This window comes from Nylanderia fulva, unplaced genomic scaffold (genome assembly GCF_048542155.1).
Source record: "Nylanderia fulva isolate GAGA-0341 unplaced genomic scaffold, ASM4854215v1 Scaffold7, whole genome shotgun sequence".
Classification (NCBI taxonomy): domain Eukaryota; kingdom Metazoa; phylum Arthropoda; class Insecta; order Hymenoptera; family Formicidae; genus Nylanderia; species Nylanderia fulva.
In genome coordinates this window covers 6,390,262-6,405,686 of record NW_028190807.1, presented here as the reverse complement: position 1 = coordinate 6,405,686, position 15,425 = coordinate 6,390,262, and the positions used below count along the sequence as shown (strand labels likewise).

The following is a 15,425-nucleotide window of genomic DNA, read 5'->3' as shown; positions in this document are numbered from 1 at the left end:
CACACGATTATATGTATATATTTTGCATGTGTGTATTAGTAATTTAAAAGCGATATATTTTATAATTATAAATTGTAATGCACAACAAATACAATATAGCCGCGAGAAACATACAAATTCTCACCTGGTTTAGGCGATGGTTTCAAATGTTCTTCCATGGCACTTTCAAAAAGCTTCTTTCTATCGCTGACTGACAGTTTTGTCATTGGCGGCGTCGGAGAAGAAGTTGGAGATTGCTATATTTATAACATTTATACATATAAAAAACCATTGGTTTGCACAACTTTCATAGAAAATTGCGTTACATAATAATAAATTGAAATATACACGAAAGCATGTCATATCCTTTTTCTGTATAAATAAAATATATATATATATGTAAACATATAAATAATCTATCATTACTATTAAATTTTTTTTTAAATTCACTTAAATAAGTAATAAGCATATGCACATCGTGTATAATTTCAAGTTGATCATTATGATATAATTTTAGTATAAAAAAGCGTAACGTTTTTTTTTCTAGAAGATGTTAGTACGTTAAATTAAAAGTTAGACACATGCTTCTGAAACCCACCTCAACCTGAAAATTCCCATCAACAGAACGTGCTATCTGTCGCTTGCTAAGGGAAGCCAAAGTGTCAAGATTTTTCCAATATTCGGAGGCAGTAAGAGGTGTCGGGGGTAGTCGGAAACGTGCATGTTGTAAGGAAGGTGTTTCGTAAGATACGACGGTTTGCGGAGGAAAAGCGGATGCTTCTTGCGGTGGATGTCGAATCGGTTGTTCGATGGTTGCGGATAACGTAGGCTTGATAGTGGACGGATGGGATTTATCCGAGCTTTTTTTCGAGATTGGCGGAAGCTCGGCAAATGTGATACTGCGTTTAGGCAAAGATTTCTTTTTCGTCGGAGAGGGTAAAGTGTGCATAGAGGTAGAGTGTTCGAAACTCGCTGCCTTAGGAAGAGTAGCTGACTTTGACGAAGAAAAGTTCCTTGACGTTCCAGAGCTCTCATTTGTTCTTGACTGGATAAATAATATAGAAAACTGTATTAATTATTTTGTTAATACGTGCGAAACACGCGATATAAAGTGAGAGAGATAAATCATAAATAATAGAAGTAAAATTCATTACATAAAGTTGTCAATCATATAAGTAGTCAATCACATGCGAAGCTTACAACGATTTAATCGATATAAATCGTAACTAAAATATATATATATATATATATATATATATATTTAAAAAAATATATGAATATATATTATATATATAATTTGTATAATTTATATATATAATAATATATACAATATGTATATTAATTATATAATTTTTAAAACTATAACTATCTCTGTAAAAATCTATAAAAATAACAATTTTAAATAATGCATTATTAATGTTCAATAGATGACACAGGTATTCCGTGATATTTAAAGATAATGATACGATAGATTGTAATAAAAGAATTATTACAAACAAAGATTTATAAACAATAAAATATACCGCTAATTGGATAACTGAATATTAAATATCTGCTGAAAATTTGATAATCGTACTTTAAAACAGATTTATTTCCGCTGAGTGCTACATGTCATACAAAATCTATATGTTAGGATTTAAAGAAGAATTTTTCAAACTTCTTTGTCCAATCGTCTCTCCCGATTCTCTGCACGATCGTTCGATAGCGTATGTATATATGTATCTCTCAATTGTACTATTATTGCAATAAATCATGCAACGCGTTGCGCATAATTTAATCTGTGTAAACATATGTGATCATCGGTACACGTTAAACACGTTCGCTCATTTTATAAAGCTATCCTACATTGTTTGTACCCTATCCATCGTATATTGATGTAGTAGCGGAGACTGTGCATGCACCACGAGAAGTAACCCCTTGGGTAAGTTTTTGGAGTACTTAGTCTCGTTTCTGTGCTCTCTACCCTGGACTGTATATATTACCCTGTAGAATAATTCAGTACAGATGTATCTCATTTTCGCGAATTGCATCCCAGGTAGCAAGCACACGTCATTTTGATATCCAATGACGTCAGTTTGCTACTTGGAATATTTCACAGTAAAAAAAATATTTACTCAATATTTGTGACATAAACAATTTTGAATGTTTTATTGATATACTCTTATTGCTTTACATCCACACATCAACACACTTGGACAAGATTTAAGTGAATCTAAATAAGCACAGGGTATTTTTCTCGGAAATAATTTTCAGTATTTGAGAAAAGGTCTTCATGAAAAGCTACGACAAGAACTATAGCAAATAATAAGAAAGAATTATTGTGCACATTATAATCTTGTTCACAAAATAAGTTTATATAGAATTTTTTATTTCGTTATTTTTTTTATTTATTGAATTTAAAAAGGAAAACGAGAGAGATTTGGTTTCATGAAAATTATTTTACGGTGAACAGTCTCCTCTACTTTGTAGGATATTATATGAAACAACATAATAAATTGATTTGTAAATGAGACTACGTGTGTGTCACGATAAAATAATATCTTGTAATTATATATATATATATATATATATATATATATATATATATATATATATTTCTCTTATCTAAACACGATTATGAAAAAGTATCTTTATCTTAATATACATCTCACAACAGGGATAACTATTAACCACTTTCAGAAAACCTCTGTGCGCATAGGCAGATTATCTTAAAAACGTCCAAATTTCATTCCTATTCTATCGATTATTTAACTGCAATTTTAAAACATTAACATCTCTTTCAGATACTTAAATATCATATTATATAGCTTTTATGTTCGATATTCTGTGTAGTAATATATAAACATCTGGTCCATTAGAGTTACGCGAACATATAATTATTATAGAAAATATATAGATACATTCATTTGAATTTCAATAATGATATGACTCAATTGTAGTACTGAATGTACCAAATGTTAAGACCGTATTAATAGATCTAACTGAGAGACAAAGGCCAATATTCAAAATACGCTCACAACGCGCAAAGTTATAATTCTTAACAGATGAAAATATTATGTTTCTCTTGTAAGAGCAATCAAGACGGAATAAAAACAGCGTTTTATAAAATAAAATCATTCCTCGTACACGTTATTTTTCTAAAAGAATCGGTATATGCCCTATATAGGAACGGTAGTAATTAGTGATATAACATTTTAATTATATCTTGTCAATATTTCTCCTAAGCAATCTTAATTAATAATTTTTAATATGTATAGTCAATTATTATGTATACTAATTAATCATAAATGTAATTGATTGACTGACTAGAAATTACGAACGTAATTATTAATCGCAAATAAGTTCGAATAAAGAAGCTTCTATACGCTTCTGACTTAAATGACATAAATGAACAACTCAGAAATTATTCAATTAAGAAAATGCAAGTTTGTTTCTAAAAAAAATTAGCTCAATATCGATAATTAAAAAATTGCGCGAAACAACAAAATTCGAAGAGATTTTCGTTAAAAAAAATTCAAGTATTAGAATATAACCTGTTTACGAAAACGACATCGCATTATCTCTCTCCAAAATGCTAAAGATCAAATTAAGAGAGATTTGATTATTATGACATTAACATTTTTCGAGTAGATTATCTGTGTCGAAAAATAGGTGTTCATAAAAATTTTGATATAAAAGACGCGTCGGGATTTCGATAAAAAAATCTGAAAGAAATGCGAAATACTATATATAACGTTCGCTATATACATGCGTAATTATAAATAAATTACACAGTTCAACAAAACATATAAGAAAGATGATTATTGTCTGCAATATTTTTACGCTAAATTTAATTTTAAGCTCATAATTGTTCCATTACATTTTTGAGACATTAATGTTTTGCACAAAAGAGCTATTTTAATTTTACTGAATTATAATTACGATAAATAATATGTTGAAGAAATTTTGTTGTTTGAATCTAATTAAAAATTGACGAATCTAAAATGGCAAAATTAATATAGCGGTTGCCAAAATTACGAAAATTGTCAGATCACTTATTAATTTTGTTTAAATTTAAATATTGAACAATATTGTAAGATCCTCAACAGCTTAACAACATGCTTAATTTTGATTTGAATAAAAATAATCTCTGTTAATAAAAATCAATCTCTGTTACGTCACATAGTTATATTTAAAATACATTAAAAATAGTGCTTTTTTTGTATAATTATCTGTAATTTCTCAAAATTGTGATTTTGTGACAGAACAATTTAAAGGGTGAAATAGTATTCAGCATAATATTTAATATTGCGGAAAATAATCGTCTTTTTTCTTATGTCGAAAAGTTCTTTTTGTTAAACTACGTTGTTAATGAAATTGTATGCAAACGAATAAGTAACAAGACGCATTACGCGCTTCTATAAAATTAACAATACTATGTAGATTATATATATAAAATTTTCAACCAGGAAATATATATATTTCATATCTATATTCTATTTTTGGAATTATATTCTATATATATTTTTAAACGCGATATAATACAACGCATTGCTAGATTCAATTTAATATCTGCTCACATTTTAACAGCGAGGTATAAAACAATTACCGACAATTTCTTTTATAGATGTATCGTAAAGAATATCATTTATATCTGGTTATAAAATAGTCAGATTATTATTTTTTTTTTTTTTTACAAACACGACATTATTAATAGAATCTCGCGTAGAAAATATTGTGTGCTCTTTCAAATCATTTAGTAAAATGTAAGTACAGAACAATACTCTATGTTTTAACTAGAACATTCATGATGTTCCTTTCTTGCAATAAAAGGATGACATTCCTTAAATAAATCCTAACTATTTTCCTTCAATGCTCCGTTATATACGATTAAGAGAAACGTAAATGCGTATAGAGATATGTAACGCTTAAAATATGTAATTAAATATGATTTAAATGATCAAATTTCATTTACGATTGATTAACGAAGCTTTTTAGAAATTTATATATAAACAGAAAATTATCAATTCATCGTATATGTTATATATCACAAATCACTTCCTATTTTTATAGTGATCATTCATTCGACAATAGAGAAAAAAAGAATCACGCAACGCAGTTAATCAAAATTAACTATCGCGATCATATTTTATGTGTATCGTACATACCAAATATTCATATTATATACGCAAACAAGTCTAAAAATTAATATACAAATCTTATTAAAAGATTCTGTTAATTATATATATGTAAGAGAAATTCTTTAACTACAACTTGCGTCTCTATCTATCACAGAAATATTTTCCCTTGTTTTATCCGACATTTATATAATCGCGAATAAATTTTAAATATATATATATATATATATATATATATATATATAAAATTATATAATATATTAATATTATATATATAATATTATGTATATATATAAAATTCGTATATGTATATAACATATATTATATATATATACATATATATATATATATATATTTATTCGTATTGCGTGTATGTATGTATGTTTGTGTATATGTGTATGTATAGATGACAATTTCTAGTCGGGTAAGATATCACAATTATGTGTCATAATTCGAAATTCCTATCCCGCTATATTTTGTCGAAGCAAAAACTTAATTACAGACTCAATCCAACCGTATATTCAGCGTGTTTCTCATCGATACTTAATGTCGTTAATGGCAGTATCAGTAATAAATGGAGTAACAAGTGCCGTATAACATTTGTTGGACATATAGAAAAACGCAATGATAAACCATCGTGAATGTTATACGCGAGTTACAATGCCATTCTTTTGTGGTGTGTTGTAATGAAAATTCTTAGTGAACGTTTTTTTTTGTTATTATGGCACGCAATCCTGCGGCATCGGAGGCATGGACGCAGACACACGGGGAAAATGAGTAGAAAGACGAACGACTCACTCCTGTTAGAGGGCAGCCAAAGTAGCACTATCATCTTCCACTGTCTGTAAACATGTGAAATATCTCTCTCTTTTTTGTCGCTCAGGAGAGCATGCGACGCTAAAGACACCGAGACAACTGTACATTTCATGCGCCATTTAGTGGGTTCCACCTAATGAAATCATGTAATAAATCCTATACATGATGACGAATAATTCCATGAAAATACTTAGATTTCTTATTGCGAAAAAAATGTAAATATAAAAAATATAGATAACTCTATCGATAATAAATCTGATTTAAAGAGGGATTAGAGTACAGATCGATTTTGATAAAACCAAAGTGAAAAAGTAATTCAATTTTATTGAAAGTTTTTAATTAGAAATATTGAAATACCTATATAGAATACTACTATTTCAACAGAAGAATTGATATTACTTTTTACTGTGGAAAAGCACCATTTCTCTTATTAAAAGAAATAATTTAGATAATTTTATCAAAAAAAGTATAAGTATTATAATATATTCTTTTAAATAATAAGTAATATTTATCTATTTCAAATATCACATATATACATTCTTTCTCTCATTCTCTCATTTTGGATCTTCACATTTCATGCAGTACATATATAGTTGTATTGTGTAGAGTAGTATAGATGTGTTTTGTATTGATTAAATTTAGTCGGATTATCTGATATAAAAAATTAGTTGTTATATATATATATATAATTTATCTCCAATTAAAAATTTTTGATCAGGTAAATAATCGTAACAGTACAAATTTTCTACACTATTAATTTATATTCCCCCCTTTTTGAGAAGCTTTAAAATTTTAATCTAATGACGAGTAGATATATATTTATATTTTCCTTCGTAGATATTTTAACAATATTGAATAAAGCTATTTGAAGGCAATGTACAAAATATATAATATTTTCCATGCTGCGAAAAAAGCCATGCCAAGCAAATAAAAAGAGGACAATGTCGATAGTAAGAATGCATGATATTATTAAATTATTAACATGTTATTAAAATATGGGGCCATGCAAGATTTTTATAAAATAAATATATTATTACGAATATATTTCTAATTTATATGTGCCCACAGAGTAGAATAATGATTGTTCATCTATTAAATTAAGATACTTTTCCCTCTTTGAATAATACAATAAATTAATAAAAATGTAAGAGTAAATATAATCAGAGGGTTTATTTTTTAAATATTCTACATGTATAAGATGCTACACATGTATATGTTCACATTTATGTTAAAATTTGAAAAATGTAAAATATGACGAATAATAAAAAAGAAAAATAAATTATATATTAAAGCATTGTATTACTTACATTATTAGGATTCTGAGGTGCTAATGTGTGTTTACTCATAACAATCGTCGTAGTTTTGAGATCTTTAGTACCCCCCGGTGACTTTGGTGGTACCATGTCGACAGGACTATTCGATTTGCTTACTAGTGATTCTGCCGCTCGTACAACATCTAGTACCTGTCAAAATCAGAAAGTGTAAATAGATATTGAATTATTGTATACAAATTGAATTATATATCCAGGAAATATGATAGTAAATATTTGTAAATTACATAATCTCTCTAGCAAAAATTATAAAAGACAAATGGTTTCCTTTTATATTTTTTAAAATTTAAATTATTTAAATTAAAATATCCCAAGAGATTTTTTTATTTAAAAATTTTAAGGACTTATAATTTAGAAACGTATCGTTTTACCTTTTCGGGAGTAGATTTCTCCCTCTGTTCTACAAGCGCTCGTTCTCGTTCTTCTTGTTCCCAAGCGACGAGTTCAGCCTTCATTTCTTGTTCTTGCCTAAGAATCGCAGCTTCCTCATCATCTCGATCTAAACTGGACACACTTTGCGACAACGATTTAGTACCATCCGCGGTTGTATCCCTCGATTCGTTAGACACTTTAGCTTCCTTAGGTTCTCCATTATCGGCTAATGTTAATATCGGTTCAATATCACTTTTGTCGTAACCCTTACACACAACCAATGTGATCGTATTCCCTGAGCACCGAAGAATGTTGACAGCCTCTTGATGAGTCGCACCTAATAACGATGTGCCATTGACTTCCAGCAGTCTCATTCCAACCTATCGTCAAATGATATATGAGCTTAAATATTAATCTAATAATTAAAGATAGTTAAAAAAATAATAGTACAATAAATATACAAAATATACTTGCCTTTAAGCGTCCATCTCTTTTCGCTGCACCACCCGAATTAATTTTTGATATAAAAACGCCCTCGTCGCTATGATCGAGAGGATTGCCTTTCTGCCCTCTTCGACCTCCCTTAATGTGCATACCAAGCTTTTCACCTGCTTCCTTCGTTATCACTAATTCCTAAAACAAATATATTAATTCATTTTAGAAAAAAATACAGATTATTTCTTTTTATTTCAAATTATTGTATAGAAATATAAAAATAAAAGATTGTATTACATAGAACTACATATAAATTACTTTAACTATAAATAATTATCAGTTCAAAATATATTATCGATATGATAAATTGAATTGTAATCATGATTGATACCTATTTTTGCACTTTAGTGGCATTTACAAATTTAAATGGACGAGATGTAGAGAGAGAAATTTTTAATATTAAAAATTGAAAAAATTAAAATAAAAAATGAGATGACTTGAGTATTAACATTTTTAAGAAAAAATTGACTAAATTTTCGTAGAGTAAACACCATTTTTATTTTGATTAGCGTTTTAGAATATGCACTAATGTAATTACGTGATGCAAAGCACAAAAAAGCACTGAAATATAAAATAATAAATTTTCGTGTAAATAATAGCATAAGCAGAAGCAAGTCATTCATAGTAGTGAAATTTGCAGCCTTTTCGTGACTAAGCATAAATAAGGGCATAAAGTTATACGGGTCAAAACGCATCGAGTACTTACTGTCACAGGGATGTACTCTATTTCGACCAGCTTGTGGGGCAAATTATAAAAAAAAAGTTGCATTAAGTGAGGAAATAATTGCATATTCAAGCACCGCAAGTGCCGTTTGCAACTAACAAGCATTCCTTGAAAGTGTTAATAAAAACCGAAAGTGAAAAAAAAAGTTTTCAAAAAGCTATTTCACTTATTAAATAGAGTGCTTGTGTAATTCTAATTGTAAGCATAAAAAGATATATAAAGTGTGATTCTTTTTTGAAAAAAAAAAAAAAAAAAAAAAAAAAAAAAGTCTCTTAAAGGTGCATATCTAATTTACAAAATAACTGTGGTTAATGATCTAGAGATTTTGTAAGAAGTCACACGCATTTCATTTCAATCACGTGTTGCATTCAGTCAATTAGTCAAAAGTGACGTGAAGAACACGCACAATTGTAATTTTGTGATATACAATTACGTAAAGTTATACTTATAATCCGTAGATTTATTTATATAGCTCTATAAGCATCGCTAATCTAAACAATTATTTAAAAAAAACATCGCGTATATTGTGCCACTGCAAAGTGCACCCGCTGACAATTTACCTGATAACTTTCCGGGAGTGGATCGTGTTGAATGGTAAGCACAATCTGGTCTCCAGGTCTTAAAAGTTCCATTACCGCTTCTTGATGCGTGGCCTTTGTTACATCTGTACCATTCACCTTCAATATCCTGTCACCCATTCTTAGTTTACCCGATTTGGCTGCTATGCCACCGGGAACAACCTAATACATATTTATATAAGTATATAAATAATATATATATATATATATATATATATATATATATATATATATAATAAAAAATGTATATATAATATATAGATATAACATGTATGTGTGTAAAAATAAATTTTAAATATATTTAAAAAAGAACATAAAAATGAGAAACTTACATGAGATATAAAAATTCCTGGTTCTTTTGCACCAAATGGCGTACAGGAATGATCGGTTCCTCCTATGATACTAAAGCCCAGCGAGCCTTCTTTCACAAGGACAACGTCCTGAACAATGTGATTATTAAATTAGTTATATATTAAAATAGAGAAATTTTTATTTTATAATGATCGATGTCAAATTAAAATAAAAGCTTAAAACTTATAGAGTTTAGAACGTGAGAGATATAAACTAAGTTATGGATTTTGATATATTTTATGGAAATAAAATTGTGACAAAAAGATGTGCTTTTCTACTTATCCCTTTATTAAGAGCGATGATATGCGAGGAAAACAAACCTACACTACTTACCTATTTCCATGCCAGAAGATAAACTCTCTGTTTATTATAGTCCATCGTTAGTTACCAAAATTGATTCTAAGGTCACCATTAACATATTTCTTTAATAATTTTATGAAAAATATATATAAAATTGAACATAAGAGAAATATAATCGAGCAAAATTTCACGTACATGTAAAAAGATTAGCTAAAAAAATTTACATATATCCAAATGCATAAACAATACAATCTACAATAATTTATGTACTGATATAACAATTCTATTTCTTCACAATCATTCTTTTAGATCACTTTTGCGTGAATGTTTGCTGAATTATATCACAATTATGTATTTGATTTTATAAAAGAAAAGGCTATATATATATATATATATATGAATTGGACAAGATTGCAAGACAAGATGATGATGTATAGAAGCAATGAAAAGGCCCATTCTTTTCTTTAAGTTATAATTTCTTGCATTTTCTGTACTTAAAGTCAATTAAACTTAAAATGTTAGAAAAAAAATATTCAAAAACATTAAAATATTAAAATATTATTTAAAATTAATTAGATAAAATTAATTATCGTTTAAGAACATGTAATCATGCTTTAAATCGTAAGTTAATTCAATATATTAGTCAACTTGAATTATATATTAAACATTTTAATTATATGTCATATAACTTATATAATTTACAAATATATAGACATTCCTTACAAATTTTATCATAACCGAAGCAAATAATGTAAATGTTGCATATTTTTAAATCATAATTATCATCATAGCATGGAAATAAGCTTCATGTTAAAAATTAAAATATTATTTAACAAATATAAAAAATGAGTTATTAATGATCATTAGACCTATTTCCGAATGTGTACATGTGTGTGCATACACACCTAACAAAATGTTTTTTTTTTTTTTTTTTCCAGAACTATAGGTACAAATTTAAAATGTGTGTATAATAAAACTTACAAAAAAAATCACAAACCTAAATTAATAATTTTTTTTAAAGGTATTCATACATTTTTAGTCAATATAAGTCGATAATTTTTTTGACAATTATTACAGATTACCTAATATCTCGAAAAAATTCAGAATGTCAATAAACGAGAAATGACCTTGGAATAGATACGCTATAAACAAGTGTTAACCACTCATTTCAATATATGATTCAACGCGATTTCTTGCAGATAAACATGAAGATTCTTAAAATTTTTAAAACCTTTCGATAATCATTTAAATTGCCAATTTTGCGTTATTTATAGGGCCATAAAATAGATATTTGTCATTTATAAATTTAAAAAAGCAATAAACACACATGCACAACTATTTTCAATTAAAAAGCATGAGAAATGAAATAATAAATGATCTCAATTCACGCTTTCTTGGAAATGTCACTCAATTATCCGGAATAATTCATTCTATAATATTGTAAACATAAACAAAACTAATCCATAATAATTCGAAAGTTACCTCCAAGTTAACTTCAGATTTATTATTTGAATTTTTTTATATTGCTTAATGATTCTTTTACATATAAAGAATGTATGTAAAACATCATTGGCAAACAAAATAAATCTTTAAAAAACGAGTGCGTATCTATATTTATCTTATCTATGTTTATTAAGACTTTATTATATCTTTTCGTAAGTTCTGTTCAATTAAATCTGTATCTATAGTTCTAAAATTCTGTAATTATTTATTATATAATATAATTACGTACATGATTGTACAAAAGAGTATAGAGTAAAAGTGAAAATAAAAAATATACCCAAATTAAAGAAAAAATAAATTTAAAGCAAAACTGATCAAACGACATATAAAATAAGCGAAATAAAGAAATGAGTTTCTACATAAATGTGAGACTACATTGGCAGCTACACTACACGTGCAATCCATTCGATGCCTTGATCTAACTAGCATGCACATACCTCGATAATAAGAGGTTGCATCAATTGGTTGTCAGTCACCCTAGTTACGACGGTCTCGGTGAGTGTACTCTTTGTGATGCTCTCAGTAACTTTACCGAGTGTAGTGGGAGCTGGAGGGAAGCTAACGTCCCCAGGCAATGTATCAGGCTGCTTTATCGTCACTGTCACAATGGGGCCCTGATGGGAGTCTGGTGAAGGCGAGGATGTTGGAGGGCGGAGGAAATGAACGGGGATCATAGCTTGAAATTCCTCGCTGGTGATTGGCTTCGGTACCTGTATGTCCTCTTGTGCAGTTTCATCCGGTCTAGGCTCTACGTGAGGGGTCGTAGTCGCGGAACCAGTGGTATTATTTGTAGGTGTCGTCGTCTGCAAGACGCTATGCCTCGGAGCCGGCTGCGGATATGACGCCTGATTAATCGTCGGGCTGAAAGATGTTGGCGAAACATTTTTTCCCGACTCGCTTACGCCGTTCATCTTAGGCGTTTCATTCACGGTGTCGGACTTTGCGGACAACGTTGTCGGCAAAGGCGGTGGCGGTGGCGTTTTCGAGGTGGGACTCGGTGACAATGCCTTATCGGCATCCATGGAGCGACGATATCCACCGTATCCTGGTCTATTTGCCATATAACTGTTGGCATTGTACAGACCTGTGTAAGGTTTCGGTGCACCTATAACACGCGGCGATTTTTCCGATGGAGTTACAACGGTGGCGGGATTTGCTTGAGAAAGGGGTATTTCTCGTTCGACCACTAATCGAACAAATCTTTCCAAGCCAGTAAGTAAAGCCACCGCTTGTTCGTGTTTAGCTCCTCTCATGTCTACCCCATTAATCTGCAATTTTTTTTAATAATTTAATTTTTAATTAATTTTATTTGTACATTTTATCATCTAGTAATATAAATTTACTAGACTTGACTAGAAAACATACTTACAGATATTACTTTGTCCCCAACTAATAATTTGCCATCTTTTTGGGCCACTCCGCCGTCCGTTATTCTCGAGATAAATATTGCCTAGAACCGATTAATGATACAGTAATAATCTCGTTATTAAAATTATATTAGAAGATAATGAAAAATTCTATTGCGAAGATACTTACATCACTATTATCTTTAAATGGTGGTGAACCTTCTCCACCAGCAATACTAAATCCAAGTCCATTTTGGTCTCGTATTAATGTTGTATGAAAAAGCACGGATACCATAGGTTCACTGCTTCCTTTCAGAGAAGTTATAGGCTCGGGAATTTTTTTCGTCTGTGGTATAAATCCATTTATGTTATATATTGTCATCGACAAACTATCATTAAGTATATCAAAAATATTTAGACACGAACGTGTTACCTTCGCAGTTTCATGAGTCACGGATGTGTCGCCATTTTCTAAAGTATGAGATAATGCTGTGGATGAGACGTAAGACGTCGCACTTGGTGCTCTACTTGTGCTTAAACTAGAACACACGGAATCCTTTCTCGTCGGTCCCTAGACACAAACAAACCAAACATTATCATCAAAAATATTAATTGTGCTTATATTTAAAATAGCAATCAAATAACAATGATATGATAATGACAATAATATTAATAAAATGACAATGTAATTATTTAATACCTGTTCATAGGGAGGAATTATCCTCGTGACTTCCCTTATAATATTCAATATAAGGACACGTCCACATGCTTTTAATACTTCTACGGCATCATAATGATCCACATTCACTACAGATACTCCATTTACAGATATTACTTTATCACCTACTCTCAAACCAGCCAAGTCCGCAGGTCCACCTGAAAATGAGTACAATTATCATTATAAATAAGAAAAAACAAATACTTTGCGCCCATAAAATAACAACTTCTCATCTCTAATAAGAAATGTTCATACAACATGTAAACAATGCAACAAGTTCTTTTATAAAAAGTGAAAAAAATGATTGAATTATGTATATGATTGCAAATCGAGATATAAATAGATCGAAAAGACATTAAATATACACACAAACTAACACAATAGACAAATAGACCTGTCATCAAACAGATTTCTATTTTTGCTAAAGTTATTCATCTATAAATAAATATTTACCTTCAGTAACTTTTGAAATAAAAATGCCTTCGTCTTCACCTTTGAACGGTGTCGATCCAATACCACCAGCTATTGACAAACCTAGTCCGCCTGTCGTTCTTTCGATATGAATCTCATATTGCTCTTCTCGTATTTCCAGTGCTGGTTCAATGTCGGACGTTGTATCTAAAATAATAAATTTTTAATTACAAATTGATTTTGCGTATGCGTTGTCTCAATACAGTTAATATTTATATTTATCACAAAATGTCAAGGTTTACCTCTCTCTCTTTTAATTCTTTTATTTTTAATAAAACACTTATATCTTTTAGGCATTATATTAAATAATTTATTTCTACTTAATTTGTATAAAAGATATTATTTTGCATGCATATTCACGCGCAAATATTCTATATAATTGTTCTCTAATGCTTCCTAACCAGCGAGAGACATACTGATAACTAGATTAGAGATAAGATGGCAGGTAGGTAGAGTACGAGATATATCTTATCATGTTTCCCCTTCTCTTTTACGCGATAAATTCGAATGAATCATGTATAAAAATTTTTTTTTAATTTTCTATCATCACCTTTCAATGAAAATGTTATCGATACATATGAGTAATTTATTACTATAAGATAATAGTCATAGTACTGATAAAATTGAATAGATATTTATATAAAGTTCAGCTTCTCTAATACACATAAATATAAATAACTGAATACAAAATAATTAAATTTAAATTAAATTAAATTTGAATTATATTTTAATTGAAATTTTAGTTAAACTTCAATTAAAAGTAAATAATTGTAAATATTTTTCAGCTTAATTCCTGTAAATTACCTTGATTATGCGCATCAAATGTTTCTGTGGACTCTACTTGTGAAGGTAAAGATGCAGGAGGCTCGTCGGCTTTTTTCTGAAGTGCCTATAAATATAAGTTGTTGATTAAACATATTAGCAAATAAAAAATAAACATTGCATATATCTTTTACAAATTAATTGTTAATATTAAGTATTTCTATGTTCGTGTTGCAAATAAATATATTGTCTACTCATCAAGAAACACATAAAACATTAACCTGTGCTATAATAGAAGCAACTTTTTCCTTGTCAATTGTAGTATGAATGCGTTTATTTTTCAGATGATGCGGAGTATCTCTACGTTGAAGTTTATTGGGCTTATTTGAATCACAAATATCTTCATTATTTGCGTCTTCTGCAATACTAAATTCGACATGTCTTTGCACATCTTCGTTTTCAGATTCATCTTCACATTCCTCTTTTTCTTTTGATTCTGGGATGGAATTTTCAGCTTTTGCATTCTGCAAAAATAAACATTTATCATTTATTTAATAGTAAA

General features: G+C 29.1%; 1 protein-coding gene across 6 annotated transcripts in view; it reads right to left on the bottom strand.

Moving 5' to 3' along the window:
- scrib (scribble planar cell polarity protein) overlaps window positions 1-15,425 on the bottom strand; it is a 33,482-nt gene that overhangs the window by 6,543 nt on the left and 11,514 nt on the right. For 3 of the 6 annotated variants that reach the window (XR_014926091.1, XM_029315716.2, XM_085488612.1), the window contains exons 13-28: window positions 15,145-15,387; window positions 14,906-14,990; window positions 14,084-14,248; window positions 13,613-13,788; window positions 13,346-13,483; window positions 13,103-13,258; window positions 12,936-13,016; window positions 12,004-12,834; window positions 9,745-9,852; window positions 9,395-9,574; window positions 8,817-8,846; window positions 8,090-8,248; window positions 7,615-7,995; window positions 7,220-7,375; window positions 578-1,024; window positions 125-236 (exon numbers count right to left, since the gene is read on the bottom strand). Coding sequence is in view for 5 of the 6 variants with exons in the window: in XM_029315716.2 (XP_029171549.2) it covers window positions 125-236; window positions 578-1,024; window positions 7,220-7,375; window positions 7,615-7,995; window positions 8,090-8,248; window positions 8,817-8,846; window positions 9,395-9,574; window positions 9,745-9,852; window positions 12,004-12,834; window positions 12,936-13,016; window positions 13,103-13,258; window positions 13,346-13,483; window positions 13,613-13,788; window positions 14,084-14,248; window positions 14,906-14,990; window positions 15,145-15,387 (3,448 nt within the window). In the remaining variant the exon portion in view is untranslated. The remainder of the gene's footprint in view (window positions 1-124; window positions 237-577; window positions 1,025-7,219; window positions 7,376-7,614; window positions 7,996-8,089; window positions 8,249-8,816; window positions 8,847-9,394; window positions 9,575-9,744; window positions 9,853-12,003; window positions 12,835-12,935; window positions 13,017-13,102; window positions 13,259-13,345; window positions 13,484-13,612; window positions 13,789-14,083; window positions 14,249-14,905; window positions 14,991-15,144; window positions 15,388-15,425) is intronic. The other 3 variants (XM_085488613.1, XM_085488614.1, XM_085488611.1) reach the window with 3 other exon arrangements.